The following is a 24367-nucleotide window of genomic DNA, read 5'->3' as shown; positions in this document are numbered from 1 at the left end:
ATACCCAAAGAACAATACATTGTAAAAACATAAGAACTCATCTCACAAAATAACATTACAGAATTAAAATCGGACCCAACAAACATATTCCAGTCATAAGTAAAAAAATGTACACATCACACAGATAAAAGAAAGCTGACACAGTGTAATCCCATTGCAACTGTCCTCCGAAGCCAACCAAAGGTCCACAAACTGAATCTTCCTTTAAGACTGATTCAGGATTTCAGAAAATTTCCCATGTACAAGGATAGATGTTACAATTACTGTTTGAAAACTTCATTGTACAAGAAGACAGAATTATTAAAAACTCTACACAGCTAATACAACAAATAAAAGATATAAAAATCCCAGACACAGCAATACTCCTCTCATTTGATACAGAAAGCATGTATTCTAACATACCAGTATGCGAAACAACAGAAATCATAGATAAGAACCTGAAAACACATAGTCAGCTACCTGATAAACAGATTAAGGAAATACATTAATAAAGTTCATAAAAGAACAAAATTACTTACAATTCAATAATGAATTTTATTTACAAGAAAATGGGTGGACAATGGGATCCTCAGTGTCAGAAGCCTTAGCAAATATTCTTATAAACCACATCGAATGAAAGAATACAACACACTATATTGGTTCAGGTATATGGATGACATCCTCTGCTTCATAGAGGAACCACAAATAGAAACTGAAAAGTTACACACTGACATCAACAAGGTACATAAAAATATAAAATTCACAATCAACACAGAACAGAATAACCAAATTAACTCTCTTTATATAACCATCAAAGAGCAAAACAATAAGCATATGTTTGAAATTTACCATAAAACCACAGCAACTGACGTTATCATCCCCCAATCCTCTAACTACCCACACTCACAAAAGAAAAGCAGCACTTCAACACATGCTCCACAGATTCAACAGAGTCTTGCTCAACAAAGAAAACTACCAAAATGAACTGGACATAATACTGTATATAGCCTGAAACAATGGGCACAATAGTAACACAGTCACAAGGCTAAACAACAAAATTAAAAGAAAAATAAAAGCAGAAAGCACAAAACTATTGACATCATCACAACATAACCAAACTCAATCACAAATACCCAGCACCAAAACAACTATGCAGAATAATCCGGAAAATATAAGAGAAAACACAAGATGGCACACAATAACATACAAATCACCAACATTTTCAAAAGACAGGGAATAAACACAGCATACACAACAGACATTTCTATATAAAAATACACCCCAAAACTGACAAGAAACAGAAACATATTCCAGAAATATGTCAATTGCAGTGTAAAACTTGAGATAGCAGGAACATAGGACCAACAGGCAGGACATTTGATGTCGGATACAAAGAACACAGAACACATGAGAGCCTGGAAGTATGTGACAAATCACTCCACATTAGCAGAGCGCCTAAGAGAACACAATCACAAACCAACCACTAGAGAAGAAGACATGAAAATAATTAGAATCAACAATTAAAAAAACAGCTTCTAACCCTGCATGAAAATTACCACACACAGAAAACCAAAGTAGGAAAGAAAATCCAGTTAAATGATCAAGTACATATGCCAAACAACTCATTGTTTACACTAATAGATAAAATAATAGAGTAACTGTGGTGTCACCGCCAGACACCACATTTGCTATGTGGTAGCCTTTAAATCGGCCGCGGTCCGTTAGTATACGTCGGACCCGTGTGTCTCCACTATCAGTGACTGCAGACCGAGTGCCGCCACACGGCAGGTCTAGAGAGACTTCCTAACACTTGCCGCAGTTGTACAACCGACTTTGCTAGTGATGGTTCACTGACAAAATACGCTCTCATTTGCCGAGACGATAGTTAGCATAGCCTACAGCTATGTCATTTGTTACGACCTAGCAAGGCGCCATGTTCAGTTACTATTGATATTGTGAATAATGTACACCATTTATGGATTAAAGTTAAGTATTCCACCAGCTACATCTGTTTTTTATAAAGTCTGATTTCCTTGTCCTGTTCTAGACCTCACGCCAGCCTGCGTGAGCTAAAACACGTGCCTTTCGGCTTCCTCTAGTAACCCAGTGTTGGCTCTCCTGCCAACCCACAACAGTAATACTGCAACAGAGGACTACAGTAATACCACCCAACCCATTTTCCAGTCATTTGTCAATAAACCTCTCCACAAAAGATTTAAAACAAAACCTAGATCAACTGAACACTAAAACTGTCAAACATTCTCTGCTATTACCTTAACAAAAAACTTGCATGATGAGACCCAAAGTGAACTCAAAGTAGTTACGTCTGGAAGTCATAGTTTTCTATCAAATGTCTGTATTAATGACAGAAGACTGCTAGTGCATCACAACAACAAGGGCAAACAACATGAAAAGTGGGAAGAAAAATGTTTGAAACATAAAAATGTGTTAACATTTCATAAACAGAGCACCAGTGTGAACTGCAGTATATGGACATATGAGAGGAAACACAGACGCCAACTAAAAATGCAAAGAACTGTAAGTAATTCCTTATTTACATAAAAAGCGAGAAGTGAACTGTTTTATAATCTATGAATAATACGTAACAAAACAGAAATGCATCATAACTGTATCATTACAGGTCCCATTGATGATACCTTAAAGTGAAAGAAGATGAAACGCATCTGGGAGAATAAAATACAATGCAGCAAGAGAAGGTGTTTTTTATTTACAAAACAAATATTAATAAGAAGTAGTCCAAATAACATGACATAATCACTTAAAATAAATTTAAGTACAGAAATAAATATTGGTACACTGTCCATCTTAAACAAGTACAGAGAATTTTGGCTAACACATTAAAAACAAAGTTGCAAAGTACAAATTACAATAGAAAATGTACAAAAAATCAATAATAAGGTACTTTTCACATTTGTATTTAAATTTAGACAAGACATTTATGTGAACTTTGATAGCTGATGGAAGGATGCTGAAAATTTTTGTGACAGAATAATGAACACCTTTTTTCTACAAAACTTGTATGGTTTAGATCCCTCTGTCAGTCATTTTTATACCTTGTATTGTGATCATGGTAAGCACTATAAGTGTGGAGAATGGTTGTTAGAGACAAAAATCATTGAAGAAAATAAGAATTGAGATGTGGTGGTTAATATTTGGAGCTTACGGAACAGGTTTCTGCAAGAACATTTTGGACAACTGTCACTCAGGATTATAATTACTCTCTTTCATGCAAAAAAGATCTCTTTTGGCTAAAGTTTGATTAATCCATAAAATTATACCATATTACATGGTAAGAGTAAAGATACCCAAAATAAGCAGCTTTGGTAGTAAACATATCTCCAAGAGGGGTCATAATAACATGCAGGGCATAAACTGCCAAATTGAGTCTTTTAGGAAGATCTAGAATATCCACAAACCATTTTAAATTGCCATCAATTAATGCCCAGACACTTAGAAGATTCATAATGTAATATATTTTGGTTATAACAGTTTAAATGGACTACTACATTTTCTTGCCAAGACACACACAATTGCTAGTATTGAGTTTTTTCAATATTTAGCATTAATTCATTAGCCGTGAAAGAGTGCAAGATGTTTGTAAGTATAGCACTACATTTACTTTCTAGTTTACTGACTGAGCAACTTTCAAGAAGAATAGTAGTATCACCAGCAAAAAGAGTAAATTTTCTCTCAGTATTTGAACAAACTAGGAAATCACTGAAAAAGATCAGAATCAATAAAGGACACTCCATGCTGACGTCTGATGAAATAGGATACCCATCAAGTCTTTCTATTGTGCAGACATGATTTAATCAACCTAGTGATGCTAACATAAAAATCACCATTCCTCAAGGGAATGCTGTGCTCCACACGGAGTTAATGAACACAAGAAAGATACAGAAGCAACCATCACTGACATATGGAACCTTTGCTGAATGGCACCTTTGATGAAGTTGATGAGATGACATATTCCTGGTACATGACACATAAAACTGCACTTAAGAAACAAACTGCAGGACGTAATATAGAATGTAACACGATTCATTTACAAACATTGGGCATAGCTACCAATTTTATCCCCATCTAATACATTAATGACATCGTCTGAATCACAAAAATTTGTGCAGCTGTATTAATGACCCACAGTACTGGGTCAATACCATACAGTCCTCCTTGACTGAGCTTCCTGAAAAGAATTTCAGAACCAACACACCATTCTCCAACAGGCAACAGATCATCTGCCAGGTAAGAGCACATCTATTGTAAGTCAAATATTTCACTGAGAGTGAGAAACATTTTTAAGCTGCTGAAGATATGCCTGGATAATCTCTTACATGGCATCTACTGACAGTGTTGTTATTTCAGTTAACTGTTGTCAGACTGTATCTGAAGTACATGAATGGGAAGGAAAGTGAAAGGGTAGGTGGGAAACCAGTTACTTCCAGCTGCACAGGGCACTGTGGAAATGCAATAGCGAAAGCAGAAAATGTGTGCCAGACTGGGACTCGAACCCAGATTTATTGCTTCTCATGAGCAGTTGCCTTAACTACTTCGGCCATCTGGACACAGTCCCTGACCGACCCAAATTTCCAGCTTATTGCACAATGCAATGTAGTGTCCCTTGTCCATTAACCCCCTACTGGCAAATTATTGTTTCCCTTAGGACTTCGGACAGTATTAGTGGTCTTGCACTGAAGCAAATGTCATGGAGCCATCATGCAATCACAGAAATGTGTGTGTGTGTGTGTGTGTGTGTGTGTGTGTGTGTGTGTGTGTGTGTGTGGGGCTGGGTGGGTGGGTGGGTGGGTGGGTGGGTGGGTCGGGGGTTTGGCACACCTGCACCCCCCCCCCTCCCCCCCACCCCTTAACACACCCTCTTCAGTGACAGAGTGATGGTTCCATGACATTTGCTTCAGTGCGGGAGCACTAATATTGTCTGGACTCTTACAGGAAGCAATAATTTTCAGTAAGAGATTAACAGATGTAAGCTAAGTTGGAAATTTGGATCTATTAGGGACTGTGTGCAGATGGCCTAAGTGGTTAAGGCAACCACTCATGAGAAGCACTAAATCTGGGTTTGAGTCCTGGTCTGTATAGTTTACAGAAACTGCACCAAATAATTCTGATCACACATTAACTGTTTAATTATCACATTGAGGAATTTATGGCAAGCTGTGGGTCATAATTTGTTGCACATATAGAACTGTATTCATGCTTTAGCTGTGTGAGCCAGTAGTGAGAAAGGTTACCCACTCCACGAACGACAGATGCTCGTGACACCTGGATCCAGAGTGTGGAAAAGCTCTGACAGTGCAATATAATAAATTTACTTGAGATAGTAAAGCTGATGTCCACAAATCAGCAGGTATTTAGAAAGCATCGCTTGTGTACAACTGTTTAATTTTCTTGTACAAAATGCTGTGAACCATGCATGAAGGGCAACAGGCAGATTCCATATTTCCACATATCATTTGACACAGTGCCTCACTGCAGACTATTAATGAAGGTTCCCAGCATAAATAGGTTCTCAGGTAGTGGAGTGGCTTGAAGACTTCTTAAATAATAGAACCCAGTACAACCCATTGATGATGCTGTAGTGTACAGGAACATGTCTTTGAGCGACTGTAGGAGGACAGAGGATGACTTTGCTAGAATTTCTATTTGGTATGATTAATGGTAGCTTTCTCTAAATGTACACAAATGTAAGTTAAGGCAGATGGACTGGAAAAACAATTATGTAATTTTCAAATACAGTACTAGTGGTGTGCTGTTTGACACAGCCACATCAATTAAATATCTGAGCATAGCATTGCAAAGCAACATGAAATTGATCAAGCACATATGGTCAGTTATAGGGAATGCAAATGGTTGCCTTCAGTCCATTGGGAAAAGTACAGGAATCTGCAGGTCACCAAGAAAGGAGGTTGGTTATAGAAGACTTGTGTAACACACTCTTGAGTGCTGTCCAAGTGTTTGGAATCCCCACCGCGTCCTATTAAGGAAGACATCAAAACAATTCTGAGGCATCCTGCTACATTTCTCTTCATTAGGCTCAGTCAACACACGAGTATTATCGAAATGTTCCATGAACCTAAATGGGAATAACTGAAGGGGAAACCACATTCTTTTTGTGAAACACTACTGAGAAAGTTTAGAAAAGTAGCATTTGTGAAAGACTGCAAAACAGCCTTACTGCCACCAACACACAGCTCACGTAATGACTGCAAAGACAAGATAAGAGAAATTAGGGCCCATGCAGAGGCATGAAGGCAATCTTTTTCCCTCACTTCATTTACAAATGGAATAAGAAAGGGGATGATTAGTGGTAGTACTAGGCACCTTCTACCATGCACCATACGGTGGCTTATGGAGTATGCATGCAGATGTAGCTGTAGATGTACTTTGCCCCTGAGTGACATTGGATCAGAGAAACTCCCATACTGGAACTGGATCCAAATGCATAACACCCTGAAATAGCATTTAATGTTTGGCATATTAAAACAAACGATTTAACAATGCTGACACTTTACAATTGCAATGTCATTTATTAAAAATTAACCTGTAAAAGATAACAAATCAGCCAGATCACTATTATGAATATAGGCACAGACGGCTGAGCCATCACAGAAGTGTGACACGGTACAAGCAGGTGGAAACAATACATTTTAGTCAAATACTAGTCTTGAATGAGTCATCCGTCAATGCTGGTGATATGAACATGACTCACTCATGATCAAATGGACTAGTTTCCTGTATGGAAAAGTGATATAAATTATAATTTTACTTTGGGAAACGTTAATTTTATCTTAAAAGAATTGGACATAAAGACAGTGAAGTCATGTTTAATATCTGTGGTGCTTGAGAAAGTATTCTCAGATCACGAGATCATTATAGTGATTTATAAATTCTGACAGGCTCTCACATAGGATTGACTGTGTTACATAGACAGGCATAAATGATTCCTTGTTTCCTCTGGGCAAATAAAGAAGGCAGCACCCATTTTTTCTTAAAGTGGAGACTTGAAACATTATTGTAGTGACAGTAGCAGCAATTCCAAAAGCCACACACAATTTCAGTGTTAAAAATAGCATTTTTTGGAGTCACAATCTACAGAAAAGAATATTTATGGGGAAAACGAGACAGCTTTAGAAGATATGAGGTGAGCAGGCTTCTTCTCAATCAATCAGCAAAACACCAAGTGCAGACTGATAAGATTTACTCCTGCAGTTTATCTAACTCAGCTCTCTGTATGCAATTTCACATAAGGGGCAACTTACAGTATCAGCATATTTAGATGCAGCAATGTATCACAGCAGGAAGATTCCCTATTTCTATCTTTTTCAGCAGATGAGACAATGATCATGGAAACACTACATCATTCATAAGTACTTAGTACTAGAGGAAACCTAAAAACAATACCACCAACCTGTAAGGCAGCTGGACTTTCAGACATAACATCAGAAGCTTCTTTCAGAGCACGTGAAGCCTTCATTTCTCCTTCTGCAGCTATTACTTTAGCACGAGCCTCTCGTGCAGCCTCTGCTTCAGCTGCCATAGCTCTCTGCAATTGAACTGGTAGTCGTACATCTTTTCTGTAAGTATTAAAAACAAATAAATGAATAAGAAATAAAAACGTGATCTGTTATTCTGTAACTCATTCCTGTATAGAAATATAAGTTAGTGGCTGAGAGTGAAAAACAGATTGAGAGAATTTTATCACTTCATTTTTACCATTTTTCTTCTATTTTTGAAAAAAAAATTGAACCTTTCCACTACATGGTGAATGATTTGCCTGGAAAACTTAGTAGTGTTTCACATGACAGGAAACGTTTTTATTAAAACTGCAAAACTGGAATCATGTCAAAATATGTTCATTCAACTTTTTGGACTTATTTATCCTGCACTAACCACTGGTTACAATATTGCACAAAGCAGGTAATTTATCCTTACAAAGTGTTATTTTAACTGCACTCCATAGTACACGATAACACAGACATTAACTCTAGACATAGAAAAGATTCACCATTATGATGATAATTGGATACAAACAGGGAGTACAAATCATTTGATTGTTGTGTTTAATTCAGCTTCCTGATTATTCTAGCACTTACAAGTTGGCTTCAATACAAAATGTGTGACGTCGCAAACATATAATCTACAGAAATTTTCTTGACCTAAGGAATACATTGATGAATTTTGTTATGAAATTCACATTAAATGTATACAGCAATGCACACGCATCCGCATGTGCACAAGAAGTATTTATAGTGAATATTAATATTAATTATTAATTACTAATGGGTGAAGTAGCATTAACTCTGTCCTTCTGTCATTTGAACAAGGAGAGAGCAATATTCCGAGCAGAATTTAAGCAAAAATTTGTTAGGTTACTTGCTAATTTGATCTCAACTGTTTCCTTACTAACACTATCCCAATAGCTGAAAGTGCTGCCATAATCACAATGTTGTTACAGTGCATATGAGGCCAGGTGCCAATGCATTGTTTTTGTGTGTGTGTGTGTGTGTGTGTGTGTGTGTGTGTGTGTGTGTGTGTGTGTGTGTGTGTGTGTGTGTTTTTTGTTCACACTCAGTAATACTCTAATCTGCCATAATCCTGATGGCCTAACCAATTTATGACAGCCACTTTACACAAACCATGATCATCCTTTACTGGTACTAAAGGGCACTTTACACAAACCATGATCAACCTTTACTGGTACTAAAGGGTCCTAATCTTAGATGATGGTTGGAAAACACATTTCACATCACGGTTCCACATAGTACAACAAATCCTGTTGGAAATGATACCTATGCAAGGGTAAAAGGCTGTAGACTTTGGTGTCCCCTTATTATTTCCAACACTCACTCACCCAATTGAATGTTGATGGATGACACAATGCATTGCTGATTTGTCTTTCACTCTAAGAATCCTGGTGATGACTTCAAAGTGGGACAACTCAGCTAACAAACTTTCGGGTTCTCAGATGTTGTGGGCCCTATAAACGAAGGTACAAAAGTACTCCTCCATGCTGCACTGGATTGTGACAAACTATCAGCCTGGAGACACTGATCACCTGGCTACAAATCCATACGCTGCTTGAACATTATGTGCTGGAAGAAACTCAGGTTTCACATAAGATACACTGTTTCTAAACAAGTGACTTTATTGCACAGTTACAGTCACTTACTGAAAGAGATGCACCCACAGAAAGAATGTTTATTGTGATATAATAGTCTGCCTAGGATGAAAATCAAACAGGTAATCATGTCAGTGTTTGTAATGAAATAATTTTTGAAATATCGATAAAACAAATTCCAGATTTTGTTGAATCTACATCTGCTGCACTGTTACCTGACAATCTGGCTATCACTGTTTCTCTCATTTATCAGCTGAATTAAACTTTTATTGCCCATAGCTTGTCTAGTAACACGCCACTTAATCCTGTTTAAGACATTTCAGATGATAACTTTACAGCCACATAAAGAGGCACATAATTAGTGTAATGGTCTGCAGAAATGTAATGAATCAACTTTCAGGCTATGAATACCCTTTCCTTGCTGGTTTACCGAGCAAGGTGGTGCAGCGGTGGAGTTGCATTCGGGAGGGCAACGGTTCAAACCAGGATTTGGCCATCCTGATTTAGGTTTTTTGCAATTTCCCTAAATCACTTCCGGCAAATTCCGGGATGGTTCCTTTGAAAGGGCATGTCCAACTTCCTTCCTCATCCTTTCCTAACGTGATGGGGCCAATGACCTCGCTGTTTGGTCCCCTTCCCCAAATTGACTAGGCAACCAACCAATCCTTGCTGGTTTCACTAAAATGCAATATTCTGGAACCTGAATTCTTACTTAACATTATTTATTACAAATTCTGACAGTAGTGGAGCAGATGTCATAAGAGATGATTTGCATTAGTCTCCACATATACTATGGAGTTGGGTTGTTTGGGGAAGGAGACCAGACAGCGAGGTCATCGGTCTCATTGGATTCAGCAGAGAAGGGGAAGGAAGTTGGCCGTGCCCTTTCAAAGGAACCATCCCGGCATTTACCTGGAGTGATTTAGGGAAATCACGGAAAACCTAAATCAGGATGGCCGGACGCGGGATTGAACCGTCGTCCTCCCGAATGTGAGTCCAGTGTCTAACCACTGCGCCACCTCGCTCGGTCCACTGATCAAGATTTCTATACCAACATATGACCAACTTTTTCATAACTTGAATACACAGTATTAATGTTCCACAACAATATTTATTTAATAGTTCATTATGAACTGGCTTTCATCTTCTTTGGCCATCATCAAATAACTTAATACTAAACAGATAGTCCATGCAAATTCAATAAAAAATAATAGCTATACAAATATTGTTGTACAAAAACACGTGACATTTTATGACTATATTGACATAGTCATAAAATCTTTGTACAGCTATGAATTCTTGCTGAAGTTGTGTGGACTCTGTTTAGTATTAAGTTATCTCATGGTGGCCTAAGGAATTGAAAGCTGGTTCGTAATGAACTATTAAATAATTATTGTGGAACATTAAAATTGTGTATTCATGTTGCTAATATGTCTATGTTCCTCCAAGAACTGTTGGAATGTTCCATAAACATTATTACAAACATTTATAATAGTAAAAGTTCATAAAACAGAATTTGTTGAAGATATTTAAAGTGCCGTAACTTACATCTCAACACGTTCCACTTTCACACCCCACGGATCTGTAGCCTCATCAAGAGCTGACTGCATTGTATGGGCAATTGCTTCTCGTTCAGACAGTATCTCAGATAGGTTTCTTGTGCCCAGAACATTACGCAATGTTGTTGCAGCAAGCAGGCGAGTAGAATGGCTGTAAATGAAAGCAGTTTAGGTTAAAGCGTTTTCTCGGGCTAGTAGTTAGTTTGTTTTTCTAAGCCCATACGCTAATGACAATGAGAGCATGTCCATATAGCAATAAAAAATTCCCAGTAATCACCTGTATTCCCTCTTATTTATGATAACATAATTAAAATGTTTTGTTTCATTTTTGATAAGAAATATTGTTATTTCCAACTTAGATGCAATCATTGAATTTCAAGTTGTGCCCATCTGCTGTCTGCGTATGTTCAAAACAAAACAATTTTTGTTTCTTATTTATACCATTAACAGCACTTTTTCAATTTCAGTAGAATGTCCTCCCCCTCTTCCCATCATTACAGACTTATCTATATGACATTCAGTCACTTGTCTTCTATTCAATCTAAATCCATTGGGAGCTCATTGTTTCCCATGTGATGGTGTTAAGTTCATAGTGGACATGAAGCAGCACAGTGCATCCCATTCATGAGCATCATGACCATCAACAGAATGAAGTACTAAAACCTACACTGTAAAATTATGAAAAAAAGCAACAACCAGCTACATAAAAGCAGTCTTGATCAATAGGCAAGCATACAAAAGATGTGTGAACAACAGTGTTTTGGTTTTTGACATTGAGTTCTTAATGGATGAAGGCAGGCTGCAGTGAAGCCCTACACTACATGGCTACTGCTTGTATTTCCTGACACTACCTTTCTTTACAGTTCACCAATGATTTCCCGTTATTGTATTGCTTTATAACAACTTAGAAGTTCTTAATTTTTACTCTATTTTTTTACTTTCTTAGGGAGCAACTTCCCACTGTGAAACAAGTGTCACTTCTGAGGCCCATTTTGCACTATAAAAGAACTTTGTCACATATCTTTTACAAAATACAGTTTATAAAACGTTTAACAGCATTATATCCTTAATAAAATTAAGAGCAAGGTCTTAGATGTTATAATATATGGGTCAAAGTACTATATCAAGGTATCAAAAATTAATACAAGACATCATATCAAAAACTGGATGAAGACGATGGTGTACCACCTCCAATAAAACCAGACTTAGTAAAGGCACTATGGTCTTGAAACCAACTATGATGTTGATGACAGTTTACTTTTGTTTTAATAACACTATAGTACAATAAACACTTCACAGAAAGTGCAAACTGTCAGTTATTGTAAATCTGGCAAAGTAAAAGTGCAGAATTAAACATCTGAGGATAAATGCTGCTAACATTTTAGGAAGTAGTATGGCAGAAAAATGCTAGCTGTCATGAGAACTTCTGAAAAACAATTACAGAAATCAAAACATATTTAAAAACAAAAACACAAAGTTTAACCTTCATGGAGATCGTGTCCATCCATTGAAGGAGGGAGGTTGGGAGTGGGGAGAGAATGGTAGAGGGTTGAGTGTTGTCTTCTTTGTAAGGAAATACAATCACAAACCCATTGTCTTCAGGATAAGCACAAAATATATTAATAGAGTCATGTTCTTTCTAATGACTACTAATCTTTAAATCAGAAAGAACAGTTCCCACATTGCCTACAACTGCAGAGTGCCGGTTAAATGCTCGATACCACTTTCAAATTCCGTAATACAAAACAATAAGGCAGTTTGCTGGATATGGAGACACACACTGCAAAAACAACTATTTCTTTTACTTTTGTGGATTGTGCTGTAAGTTTACAAGTGAACAAAAGCTACTTATACAAGCATAATCTATGGTAATATTCTCACCTAATAAGGCACACAGTTTCAAATATATCTCAGTTCTTTTTCATGTAGTTTCGCTAGATAATACACTCCTGGAAATGGACAAAAGAACACATTGACACAGGTGTGTCAGACCCACCATACTTGCTCCGGACACTGCGAGAGGGCTGTACAAGCAATGATCACACGCACGGCGCAGCGGACACACCAGGAACCGCGGTGTTGGCCGTCGAATGGCGCTAGCTGCGCAGCATTTGTGCACCGCCGCCGTCAGTGTCAGCCAGTTTGCCGTGGCATACGGAGCTCCATCGCAGTCTTTAACACTGGTAGCATGCCGCGACAGTATGGACGTGAACCGTATGTGCAGTTGACGGACTTTGAGCGAGGGCGTATAGTGGGCATGCGGGAGGCCGGGTGGACGTACCGCCGAATTGCTCAACATGTGGGGCATGAGGTCTCCACAGTACATCGATGTTGTCGCCAGTGGTCGGCGGAAGGTGCACGTGCCCGTCGACCTGGGACCAGACCGCAGCGACGCACGGATGCACGCCAAGACCGTAGGATCCTACGCAGTGCCGTAGGGGACCGCAGCGCCACTTCCCAGCAAATTAGGGACACTGTTGCTCCTGGGGTATCGGCGAGGACCATTCGCAACCGTCTCCATGAAGCTGGGCTATGGTCCCGCACACCGTTAGGCCGTCTTCCGCTCACGCCCCAACATCGTGCAGCCCGCCTCCAGTGGTGTCGCGACAGGCGTGAATGGAGGCACGAATGGAGACGTGTCGTCTTCAGCAATGAGAGTCGCTTCTGCCTTGGTGCCAATGATGGTCGTATGCGTGTTTGGCGCCGTGCAGGTGAGCGCCACAATCAGGACTGCATACGACCGAGGCACACAGGGCCAACACCCGGCATCATGGTGTGGGGAGCGATCTCCTACACTGGCCGTACACCACTGGTGATCGTCGAGGGGACACTGAATAGTGCACGGTACATCCAAACCGTCATCGAACCCATCGTTCTACCATTCCTAGACCGGCAAGGGAACTTGCTGTTCCAACAGGACAATGCACGTCCGCATGTATCCCGTGCCACCCAACGTGCTCTAGAAGGTGTAAGTCAACTACCCTGGCCAGCAAGATCTCCGGATCTGTCCCCCATTGAGCATGTTTGGGACTGGATGAAGCGTCGTCTCACGCGGTCTGCACGTCCAGCACGAATGCTGGTCCAACTGAGGCGCCAGGTGGAAATGGCATGGCAAGCCGTTCCACAGGACTACATCCAGCATCTCTACGATTGTCTCCATGGGAGAATAGCAGCCTGCATTGCTGCGAAAGGTGGATATACACTGTACTAGTGCCGACATTGTGCATGCTCTGTTGCCTGTGTCTATGTGCCTGTGGTTCTGTCAGTGTGATCATGTGATGTATCTGACCCCAGGAATGTGTCAATAAAGTTTCCCCTTCCTGGGACAATGAATTCACGGTGTTCTTATTTCAATTTCCAGGAGTGTAGTTTTCATTGCTCCTTGAGCTAAATTCTAGACAGCTTAATCAGCTTGCAGGAACAGGAGAATGTAGCACCAAGTGTAAGTGTGTGTGTTTCATGCTTTGCTGAACATCTTCATATGTATTATAGATGCAGAGCAACCAGTCAGTTTGATGTGCTGTAGGCCGCACACCTCTTCGAACTGATTGGTTGCTCTGCAACTATGCTTGACCTGAATATTTCCAGTAAAGAAAAAAAATGCAATAATAGTATTCATTAAAAAACATTATAATAATTTAGTCATCGAACATTTTCTACAGTTGGCAGTTGTCAAGGTCTCACTCAGTACTCATTTAATTTTGAAACTGAGCTACAATCAGTTCTCAACTACTACTCTATGTGATTATCTGCTACCTTCTGAATATGTCAATTGCTTGTCTTCAGCCTTTCAACTTTTTGCATTTCATTGGGGATTCTCCATCATTGCTCATATTCAACTTCAAAGAAAACAAAACCAAGACAGAAACAAGTGCACCTAGTGTGGGATTTAATTTGGTAAAACCTATACCACAAATGCTTCTTTTAGTGGCTCTAAATTATTGTTACAGAAGATTGAGTCTGGATTTCACCTTCTGAAAAAAAGGGTCTCTTTTCTGTTTTTATCCAGTCATGTATCAGCACTGTGTGTTATCAGTGACACTCACTATATTTCTGTGGAAATGTTAGGTGGTTTTAAATTTTATATTATTAGGACTAAAACCTAGTACATCTGTCAGTTTGTCATCTGTCTGTCTACTTTATCATAATTATTCCAACATAATTATTTAGACTCGAGTAAATAATTTGGGACAGATTTCAGAAGCTGGTATGTTGTTTTACATTTTTTAGGGCAAGACAACATGTAATCTGCAAAGTAATGAGAAATAGTGAAGTTCTTTTTCTTTTTGCTCAATAAGAATTTTAGTGGAGATTATTTCTGATATTAAGAGTATTTGTTATTATGGAACTCACATAAATTTGTTTTTCTTGAGGAAAGAATTGAACACAAACATTACTACCTGCTCCACCCAGATGAGATCAGATGTGAAAGTCCTCAAGAAATAGCCTCACCACAATTGAGAAGGGAGAGTGCTTGTGATTGTAATTGTAATCACAATTTTTTGTTTGGTTCTGCAGACAAGAGTATTCTGAATGTCAGTGGAGAGAGGACATATTATTAAAAACTAACCCCATGTGTCCAAAGAAGTTTAAGTGCTCAGTCTCAAATTGTGTCATAATTATTTGTTGAAAGGAATAAGCACAGAATGAGTGAAGAATTTTTTGGGGTTTACAGCTCATAAATTTCAGACATACAGTCCATGGACACTGTGAAAATGCTAGAAAGTCAGCAGTAATGTACCTGATAGTTGTTCTCAAGTTCACCATCCTTCCATATCAGTAACACTGATGATGTTACAGACTTTCAGGGATGATGGAGAAGGATAAATGTGTCAGTTTCAGGCAAGGGATCCTGTTTCAGAAATGACCAAGTTGAGAGATATATGAAAAAATTATTCTGATACTTCTGACAGTGAACTGATACTGTGAAAAACATGTCTTCTACTGCTAGCTCTTTGGTTTCCATATTTTTGGAGAAGGTAGTAAGGACCAAAATAAGGAAAAAAGTCCAGTATATATGGGTGCTAAAATGCATGCCTTGAGAGCTATGAGCTCCTTGTTCATCTTTGATACTATGAAACACATCTCTTCTACTGAACAAGTGGCCACAGCTCTTCAGGTATGCATTTAAGAGCCCATGTTTGCTAGACATTTTTTGCTTGTTTTGCTCCATACTATCACCTCTGTAAGTTGGCTGCTATGCAACCATAGCAACACTGTCACAGGTATCAGAACCATTTTCGATTATAAGTTTCAACTTGATCGTTTCCGAACCAGAGTCCCTGACCCCAAATCGATAAATTTACTCTTCTCCATTATCCCTGAAAGTTTCCAATAGCATTATGGAATCAACCTGTACAATGATACTTGCAGTGTATAAGAACAGTTGAGAAGTAATTAATGTACAATTTGAAAAAATAATGGCCATAGCTATGCTCCTCAGAAATAGAACACAAACAGAGATACTGTACAACAGTCACAAAAATTTAAGCTTTTCTGTTTGGTAAGCAGTTTTTTTTTTTCCTTTTTTATTCTCAGCAGTGTCACATGAATATCACACTCACCTCTCATATCTTCAAAGTTAATTTCTCATTGTTCATACCATATCTCATATGAGCAGGGATCATTCTACTGTATCTGCAGAAACCCAAATAAGTTGATCTAGGTTAACTAGTTAAAAAACTGGTTATATAAGGTATATTGTCTAAAATCTTGCATTACACTTTCAGAAGAAAACTGTGTCAGTAGTCCAATAGTGCATTTACATAATCTTTTTCCAGAAATACAATTGTAAACATTTAGTTCTGGCTGTTAGAAAGATGTTTGCAGTCAGGGAGCAGATAAAGTTGTCAATTATTATGGCAGAAGTAGGTTACCAATTAACTTAATAATTTGCACTTGCATCTCATGTCTTGCAGCTGATAAAAGAATTGATCTGATTTCCTGGTGGTTAATAGCTGTGTGAACATGAAAAATAGTTTCTCCGATATTATCGCTAGGCATTACTCACAGTGTTTTTATATTTCACCTACACTACTCAAACTATTAAACGTAAGACATATATAACAACTATGTTGTGTGCAGCCAGTAATGTAATATCGAAGATTTACCAGAGTATCTTGTATAATTCTTTGACTCGGGGTGCTATCTCATGCATTTTTGTTCTCACATATTTTGATGTTCTCAAAATAATACATTCACAGATTTTATAAATTCTATCAAAAACAAACCTACTGTACTTTACACTACATTTAACAATGCACACACTCTAGCTAATGTTCACACTAATACCATGTCACCTCTGTTATTACTTTAATCAATAATCTGGATGTACTGTCCTCTTGGAGTACTTTCATGTGCCACTAACATGGATTGAATGTACAGCCGACCTTGGTTTGTGACACATAAGAAAAAATGTTCCCTGTTCAGCACCAAATATGATCATTACTACATAACAGATGTCCCAGGTTATATGTAATGTTTTACAGGAAGTGGTCACTATTCCGTCTCAGTTTGTTGCAATGTACTTTTCAGTAAAAACTGACAAAGAAAAGAAATCAATCACTGGAAATAAATTTTAGAGTTGTACTGATGTTTCTTCACATAGGAGCAGTCCTTGAGATATACTAGAATTTATCTTGATAACAGACTTTACACATACATCCTATAAATTTAACAGTTGGAAAACTTCATAGTCTTTTCCCAGAAAAATCTGACTTTTTGCAAAACTACTGTCAAATGTTTATCATATTTTAATGCCACTCCGATCAACAACATTTTTATGTGAACTTTGATTTATTAAGTTAAAAGGTTTAAAAAGCATGCTTGTACTCCTAAAACATACAGTGCATGAATATTAAACATCAAAAGTTCTACACTTTCTAGTTTCATGCAGAAATATCTTGAGAGCATTCATAATCAAAAATCACTATAGCCAAACGTGTCTCCAGACTGAAGACCACAACAACAACACCAACAACAAAAACAAAAACAAGTTAAATTCAGCACAGTACTCTCTTTCCATAGGTTTTAGGCACTCACCTGTAATTGTTAACTGAGACGATGGCATTCAATGGATCATTTACTCTATAATAGACGACAGCATCCACTGTGACAGTCACTGAATCCCTGGTGAGTGCCTGAACCCACATTTTTGAGAATATTACAAGATATACTACATGAGCATATAACATGCAAAGCAAGCAAACATAACCTGAACATTTATATTTACATGTAAATATCAAACAGCTGTGTGATGATTTTTTGTGGCAGTGAAGGTTAAACTAGTAACTTAATTTTATAATTATCTATGAAGACAGGTGATCTTAACAGCAAAAATTTTTCATAGTTTTCGCTCATGCACACATATGTACACATGGTATAAAAATTATTTTGAATAAACATTTAAGCTATTTTGCATAACAAATAATCAGTTAAATATCTGAAATGTAATTGTAGTTATTATGCAGAAAATGAATCAATGACTTGCATCCAGATTGGTTTCAATCTATAGTACCAGTTCAATTTAATTTTGTTAAATGTAATTTCAACTTAAGGTGCTAATCCGCCCTTTCATCCTTTTACACACGCTAACACAACTAAGTTCAGCAGGCCATTTAATAGTTTCTGTAAATATAAAAGAGGGTAGAAGTATGGGTGCATAAAAATACTTCCATTAATTGTTACCTACAGTTTAAGAATAGGTGTGATCTACATTCCATAGAACAACACTAAAACAAACTAGATTCCAAATTATATGTTGTATATTCCCTACACTCATTGTAGTAAATGATAGCAAATATATTACGCTCTGTCATACACTTCTACCTTACTTGTATGACAGCTGCTTCATAAAATTAGTTCAGAAAAATGTGTTTTCATAGAACAAAAGCACATTCTTTGTTCATTTGCAATAGTGGCTAGAGTGATGATACTACAACTTATTCCATGAACTGATGTATTCACGGAACTTAAGCACTTCTGTAATAAAGATGCCACACAATTCCTTAATGTCTTTTAATTTGATAAGAATTTCTGATAACAATTGATGTTACATTCTTCCCCTAAAATTTCTGTTGGGAATGAAAGATTCAGAAATCTCTAGTGCAGTCATAAATTCTAACCTAAAATTGAAGCTATAATTTCTCCAAATCTTCTTTTTTAGTATCTCTATATGAACCCCCTTCATCTGGTGCAATATTAAAAATTTGCGCACGAAAATACTCATCTCCCACAGCCCTATCTGTATATATTCTTACACAACTTAAGAGGTGTGCACACATGCATGAGCACCGTGAGGAATGTGTCATGAAAGCCTCATCACAAACCAAAATACTGTATCATTTACCAGTGCTGACAAGAATTTAAATACCAACTGAAAAGTATGCATGCCAAAATGCTGATGATTCCCAGGATTAGGCTGTGATGCAAACAAATCAGTGACTACAGGCTTCAAACTACAGAAGGAACATAGTGTCATAGTAGAAGTGACACCTGGTGTGATCTTTAGACCAATCTGATTGTAAATACAAAATTATGCAACCAAAAATAAACTAAAGAAGCTTAAAAAGCATTAATGTAGCTATTAAAAATGAGTTGATCAAATATATAATAATTCACAGTAAATGTGTTCCAAGATGCTTTCCTAAGGATACCTGTAATCTTCAACATTGTTGGTGGCCATTGTTGGACTGCTGACACGGTAGAATACAACAGCATCTACATTGACTGTGACTGAGTCACGTGACAGCACCTGAAATCCATTTCTATAATAGCATCTTCTGGAAGGGGGGAAAACCACCCACAACAAACAGAGAAAAGTGAAAAAAAGGGGGTGGATAGAGAGAGAGAGAGAGAGAGAGAGAGAGAGAGAGAGAGAGAGAGAGAGAGAGAGAGAGGAGGGGGGAGGGAGGGGGAGGGGGAGGGGGAATGAGGTATGGGTAAGACATGAAAAGGATGGGAGAGAGATGCTTTAAACTACTCTGTCTCATACTGAACATTCCTTTCCCTCTTCAGTTTTTGAAATCAAGTGAAGAATGTGTTCATACATTACTGCAACAATCTGTTGTACATGCCTAACACTAATTGTAAGTAACTTCCTACAGTGCATTCTTGTCTATAGCATATACAATATAAATATGAAGCTGAATAATTTAAAAAGGAAAGGTGAAATTGGTAGCCATTTCCTTTTATCTTCCAATGAACTTCATTTTTCATTTTAATATTCATGGTAAATTTCAATTTCTATGCAAGATGGATGCCAAAAACTGCTCTTATTATTCAGGAGAATTAGGTATATGTGGGCAGTTAATTTTCATGAGATGAAGATACATCATTAGTGGTGATAAAACACAGTTTGCTACTATGTATTACATATGTATACCCCCTCCTCCATACACTGTATTTAAAAAGAATATTTTATTCTCATGTTGTTTTCTCTTACATTTTAAAATTTTGTTTGAACCTTCCTGTTCCTCATTTCCAAGCTGTAGCAAAAAGCATTTGGCTGATATTTTCATATTACTGTGTAATTAGCTTTCGAGTAAATGTACCTCCAGGAATGGTAGCATTAGCTCTGCAGTACAGTTCTGATTAAACATAATGCTTAACATATGTGTCCCTCTCGTTTCATAATTTAATCTAATAACACAATTAAATAAGGTCAATTCAGAACTGAATTACTCAAAAGTAGCACATACAACAGCAAAAATTCACAACAAAAAATTTAAAAAAGTTGGAGAAATAGGCAAAAGACAATGCTTAAGTATGACAACTTTTGATATGAATAAAACAATATCTAATATACCATTATCAGGGCCTGAAATCTAAAAAAGTGTTGCGGATACTAACGATATTCGGTATGACTGCAGAAATTGATATTTCTGCAGTACAGCACTGACCAAACCTATAATGCAAAGAAAAAGTATTTGTATAGGTTTCAGTTTCAGCAGCAGAAGTTCTTTTAATGGTACAGAAATCACAATTATCTTTAAAAAAAATCTGTTTACAGTAAACAGTCTTCCTATTTTTTAAGTATTATTTCAAATATTGCAATGACAAAAGACCATCTACATCTATGTCTACATCTACATGGATACTCTGCAAATCACATTTAAGTGCCTGTCAGAGGGTTCATCGAACCACCTTCACAATTCTCTTTTATTCCAATCTCGTATAGCACGCAGCAGAACACCTATATCTTTCCATACGACCATCCTATACACAACTAACAGCTACAGCCACAGCCTCAAAGCACCTGGAAGAACGTATGTACTGATCACTCATATAGTAAAATGTTCACATCTTGAAGACAAAAAATGTTATTGTAACCCTCATGAAAAAGATATGGTTTTGATTTACACTGACATAATTTTCATCAATGATATATTCAACACAAATATTTAACATGTGAAAACATATATAAAAATTAACAGCAATTAATTACTCATTGTATTATTCACATAATCTTTATGAAAAAAGATACAGTAGCCAGTATGAAATGTCCAATCATTGGGAGAAAGCCAATGAATTGCAGTTTTTCCTGAGCTCTCATTTCAGGGATGTACTGTATTGGGACCTGCAGAGTGGGAGTTGGGGGAAGGGGCAGGAGGAGGAACACTCAGGGGTATCTGGGGGTTAACATCTGACTGAGGCCATTTAAGACAAAACACTAGCACAGTTGGACAAGGACGAGTGAAGAAAGCTCTGTGGCTAAATAAGGAACTACAATTCGAATCCACTTCAAGTGATTCACAGATAAATATGAACATTTGAACGAGAATGGTCAGATAGAGATGCAAGTCCTGCTGCTCCAAAATAACAAGAGTAATTGTGCCTGTTGATTATTGCAATGCTGCTGATAAAATAAATGAAATCCATGGATTACACCTTGCCCTGTTCAGCCAAAATGTTGCGACTAATTCTATGACAAATCTGTAAATGATGAGTTGCACAGGGGGAGGGGAGCAGTAGGAGCAAAGGGAGGATGCATGATTGTCTGTCTCATGAAGATATTTTGTTAAAAATCAAAATAATTTACTTTTATCTTGTCACTCACATGTGCACAGAAGTATTTTATTTGTATATTTGAATTATGTTCCATAGGTTCACTGAATTTCTAGAGATTAAATTTCTGCATTTTGCTCCAATACATAGGCCTTTCAAACTATTTTGAGTTATTTACAGATGTGTTTTCTATCCACGTGCTGCAAGAACTAACATGTAACATAATTCTGTTCACAGCAAATTTTTGGAATTTTATGTTGAAGATTCTTCCCACCTGCTGAGAACAGAAGATCTCATTCCTGGGACTCAAGCTATGAAGCCTTAATTCAGCTTGCTTTTTTTTAGATGTTATATATTTTAGTGTGACCCTTTTTTGAATTTTATGTTGAAGATTCTTCCCACCTGCTGAGAACAGAAGATCTCATTCCTGGGACTCAAGCTATGAAGCCTTAATTCAGCTTGCTTTTTTTTAGATGTTATATATTTTAGTGTGACCCTTTTTTAAGTTTGTTTAGCATCTGAACAGGTGTGACAATACCGGTACTCTTGCTGTTAGTGCAGTTACTTCACAGGCCAACGATGGCTCAATAGCAACTGGGTAATGGAACCCTGACAGAGAAAAAAAACTCGCCATGTGATGTAGTCTATGGCAAGCAGTGTGTCCAAATACATGCAGAGATTTGCATAGCAATAATCTCAGACAGTGGCGGGCACAGACAGTAAACAACTAAGCACACAACAGTAGCACTCGGCATGAAACACAAGCAGAGGTCCGCAGTAGTTAGGTGCAGAGTGAACGTTGCCTGCTTCACTTACTAACACCACCAATAAACACTTCGGTCAGTAGGACTGTCCCTATTATACGATATGTGGGCCCTCCATGGCAAGTTCCTAGACTACTACACTGCTCCATCCATCCCATCTCATCTGCCTCCATCGCGATTTCTTCTGGCGGGGATACTAAATCCCTCCCTCACCTGAAAAGGCAACGGCCAAAAATGGCCATTCTTAGGCCACATCCTCCAGTGCAGAGCCTGGGATGGTGCCAGAGAACTTGACAGCAGACTGACCACCAGAGGAAGAAATGTCGACGCTTCTGGCCCCACCAGGAGGGTGGAATGATTGACGTTGCAGCAACGGTGGGCCCACCAGTGTCAGCGGGGACACGTCCCCCTCCAAGATGACAAGTGAGAGGAGGCAGAAGGGGATGGATACAGGTCGAAATTTATGGGCTCCACCTCAGCAGGTGGAGGTGTAAGACTCACTGGGTAGTGAGGCTGCAGGCAATTGAGGGATGGTGGAGGGAGTGCAGGGGGCAAAACGGAAAGGTTCACTACTGCAAGCAAGAGCCCACCCCTAAAACAACGTCACGATCAACCCTGGCTCTCAGCTGACCGGAAGGCCGCAGTTGCGGTGCCCCGACAGGGCACAGGTGCAACTGATTTCCATGATGAGTCAGCTGCTCCCCATCAGCATCCACCACAAACTGCCAACCTTTGTGGCCCACCATGACACCCAGCTGCCACCCCTGATGCTGGCTTACGGATGACAATTCACCATGTCACCAAGCCACAATCTTTTGTAATTGGTTTGAAGAATATTCTGGACAATGCAAGCGAATAATTTGACCAGATAACCCTACACGAATCTCCTTCAACATCTACGGGTCACGAACTGGCAACACTTTCACAATTACAGACAGCTACAGAGGCCGCATAACACAATATTTCTGAAGGAGACTTCCAATGACTTATTGCATAAATTCCACATCAGTTGCTACACAATGCCAAGCAAAAGGAGGTCCGACACAATATTAGGAGGTATCTCATGACTTCTGTCACCTCAGTGCATTACTAGTTGATGGCTGCATAGCAGTTTTGACATGTTATTTTTGCATGTTATGACTTGTGGTGCAGCAGAATGAGAGGTACATTGTTTTTATTATAAGTTTTGTCATATTTTTTTAATCTATAAATGTATTATTTATTACTGTACCTTCTTTTACTTCTATTGCAGGCTCTGAAGATGGCTACCATATAGCCAAAACTGGTAATTCTATTTAAAAAGCAGTGCAATCAGACAATTCTGTAAAAATTGTGCATATCAAAATTGCTCTCGAAATGGTCACTTTATTCCAATTTCAGTTCATAAATAAAAATGCTGGCATATGGACAACACCAGCTCTAGACTGAATTTCTTACTGTTCTACATTTTGTAAAACAAAAGGTCATATTTCCCCTGCTTTCACGAACACATCATATCACATCACACACTGAAGGTCTACACGAGGAATAAATTTCTTTACATAAAAGCCCACTGTTCCCATGTTTCAGTGAAAGGAATCAGTAAAATTTCATTGATACCCCTTATGTCTACTGTTCATAAATAAATTTTTTTTGTGTTAACTTACTTCTTACAGTATGTTTTATTCTTTGAAATAACATGTTTTCCTCAATTAGTGTTTTAGTTTAAATTTTCTCCCAGAAACATAATTGACATATTTTTTTCCAAACATTCACATTACTACCACTGACAAACAGATGTTGTTATCGGTATGTTAACACCGATGACAGTGCAGTAGGGAAACAGAAAACTTAACTTATTCAAGAAACTATTGGCCCCAAAATAAAATTTTAATACACTCAATGAGATCTCCTTGAAAACAAGA

The 24367-nt window shown here is 38.0% G+C and overlaps 1 protein-coding gene across 6 annotated transcripts in view; it reads right to left on the bottom strand.

Moving 5' to 3' along the window:
• Nucleotides 1-24367, bottom strand: part of LOC126184790 (band 7 protein AGAP004871-like) — a 489046-nt gene that overhangs the window by 5013 nt on the left and 459666 nt on the right. For 5 of the 6 annotated variants that reach the window (XM_049927367.1, XM_049927368.1, XM_049927366.1 and 2 more), the window contains 3 exons: nt 17737-17834; nt 10685-10846; nt 7427-7592 (listed from right to left, as the gene is read on the bottom strand). In XM_049927367.1, the coding sequence (XP_049783324.1) occupies nt 7427-7592; nt 10685-10846; nt 17737-17834 (426 nt within the window). Of the gene's footprint in view, nt 1-7426; nt 7593-10684; nt 10847-17736; nt 17835-19349; nt 19448-24367 lie in introns of all 6 variants that reach the window. The other variant, XM_049927364.1, reaches the window with a different exon arrangement.

This window comes from Schistocerca cancellata, chromosome 4, assembly GCF_023864275.1.
Source record: "Schistocerca cancellata isolate TAMUIC-IGC-003103 chromosome 4, iqSchCanc2.1, whole genome shotgun sequence".
Taxonomy (NCBI): Eukaryota; Metazoa; Arthropoda; class Insecta; order Orthoptera; family Acrididae; genus Schistocerca; species Schistocerca cancellata.
The sequence above is the reverse complement of the archived record's forward strand: the minus strand, read 5'-3'. Positions and strand labels throughout refer to the sequence as shown.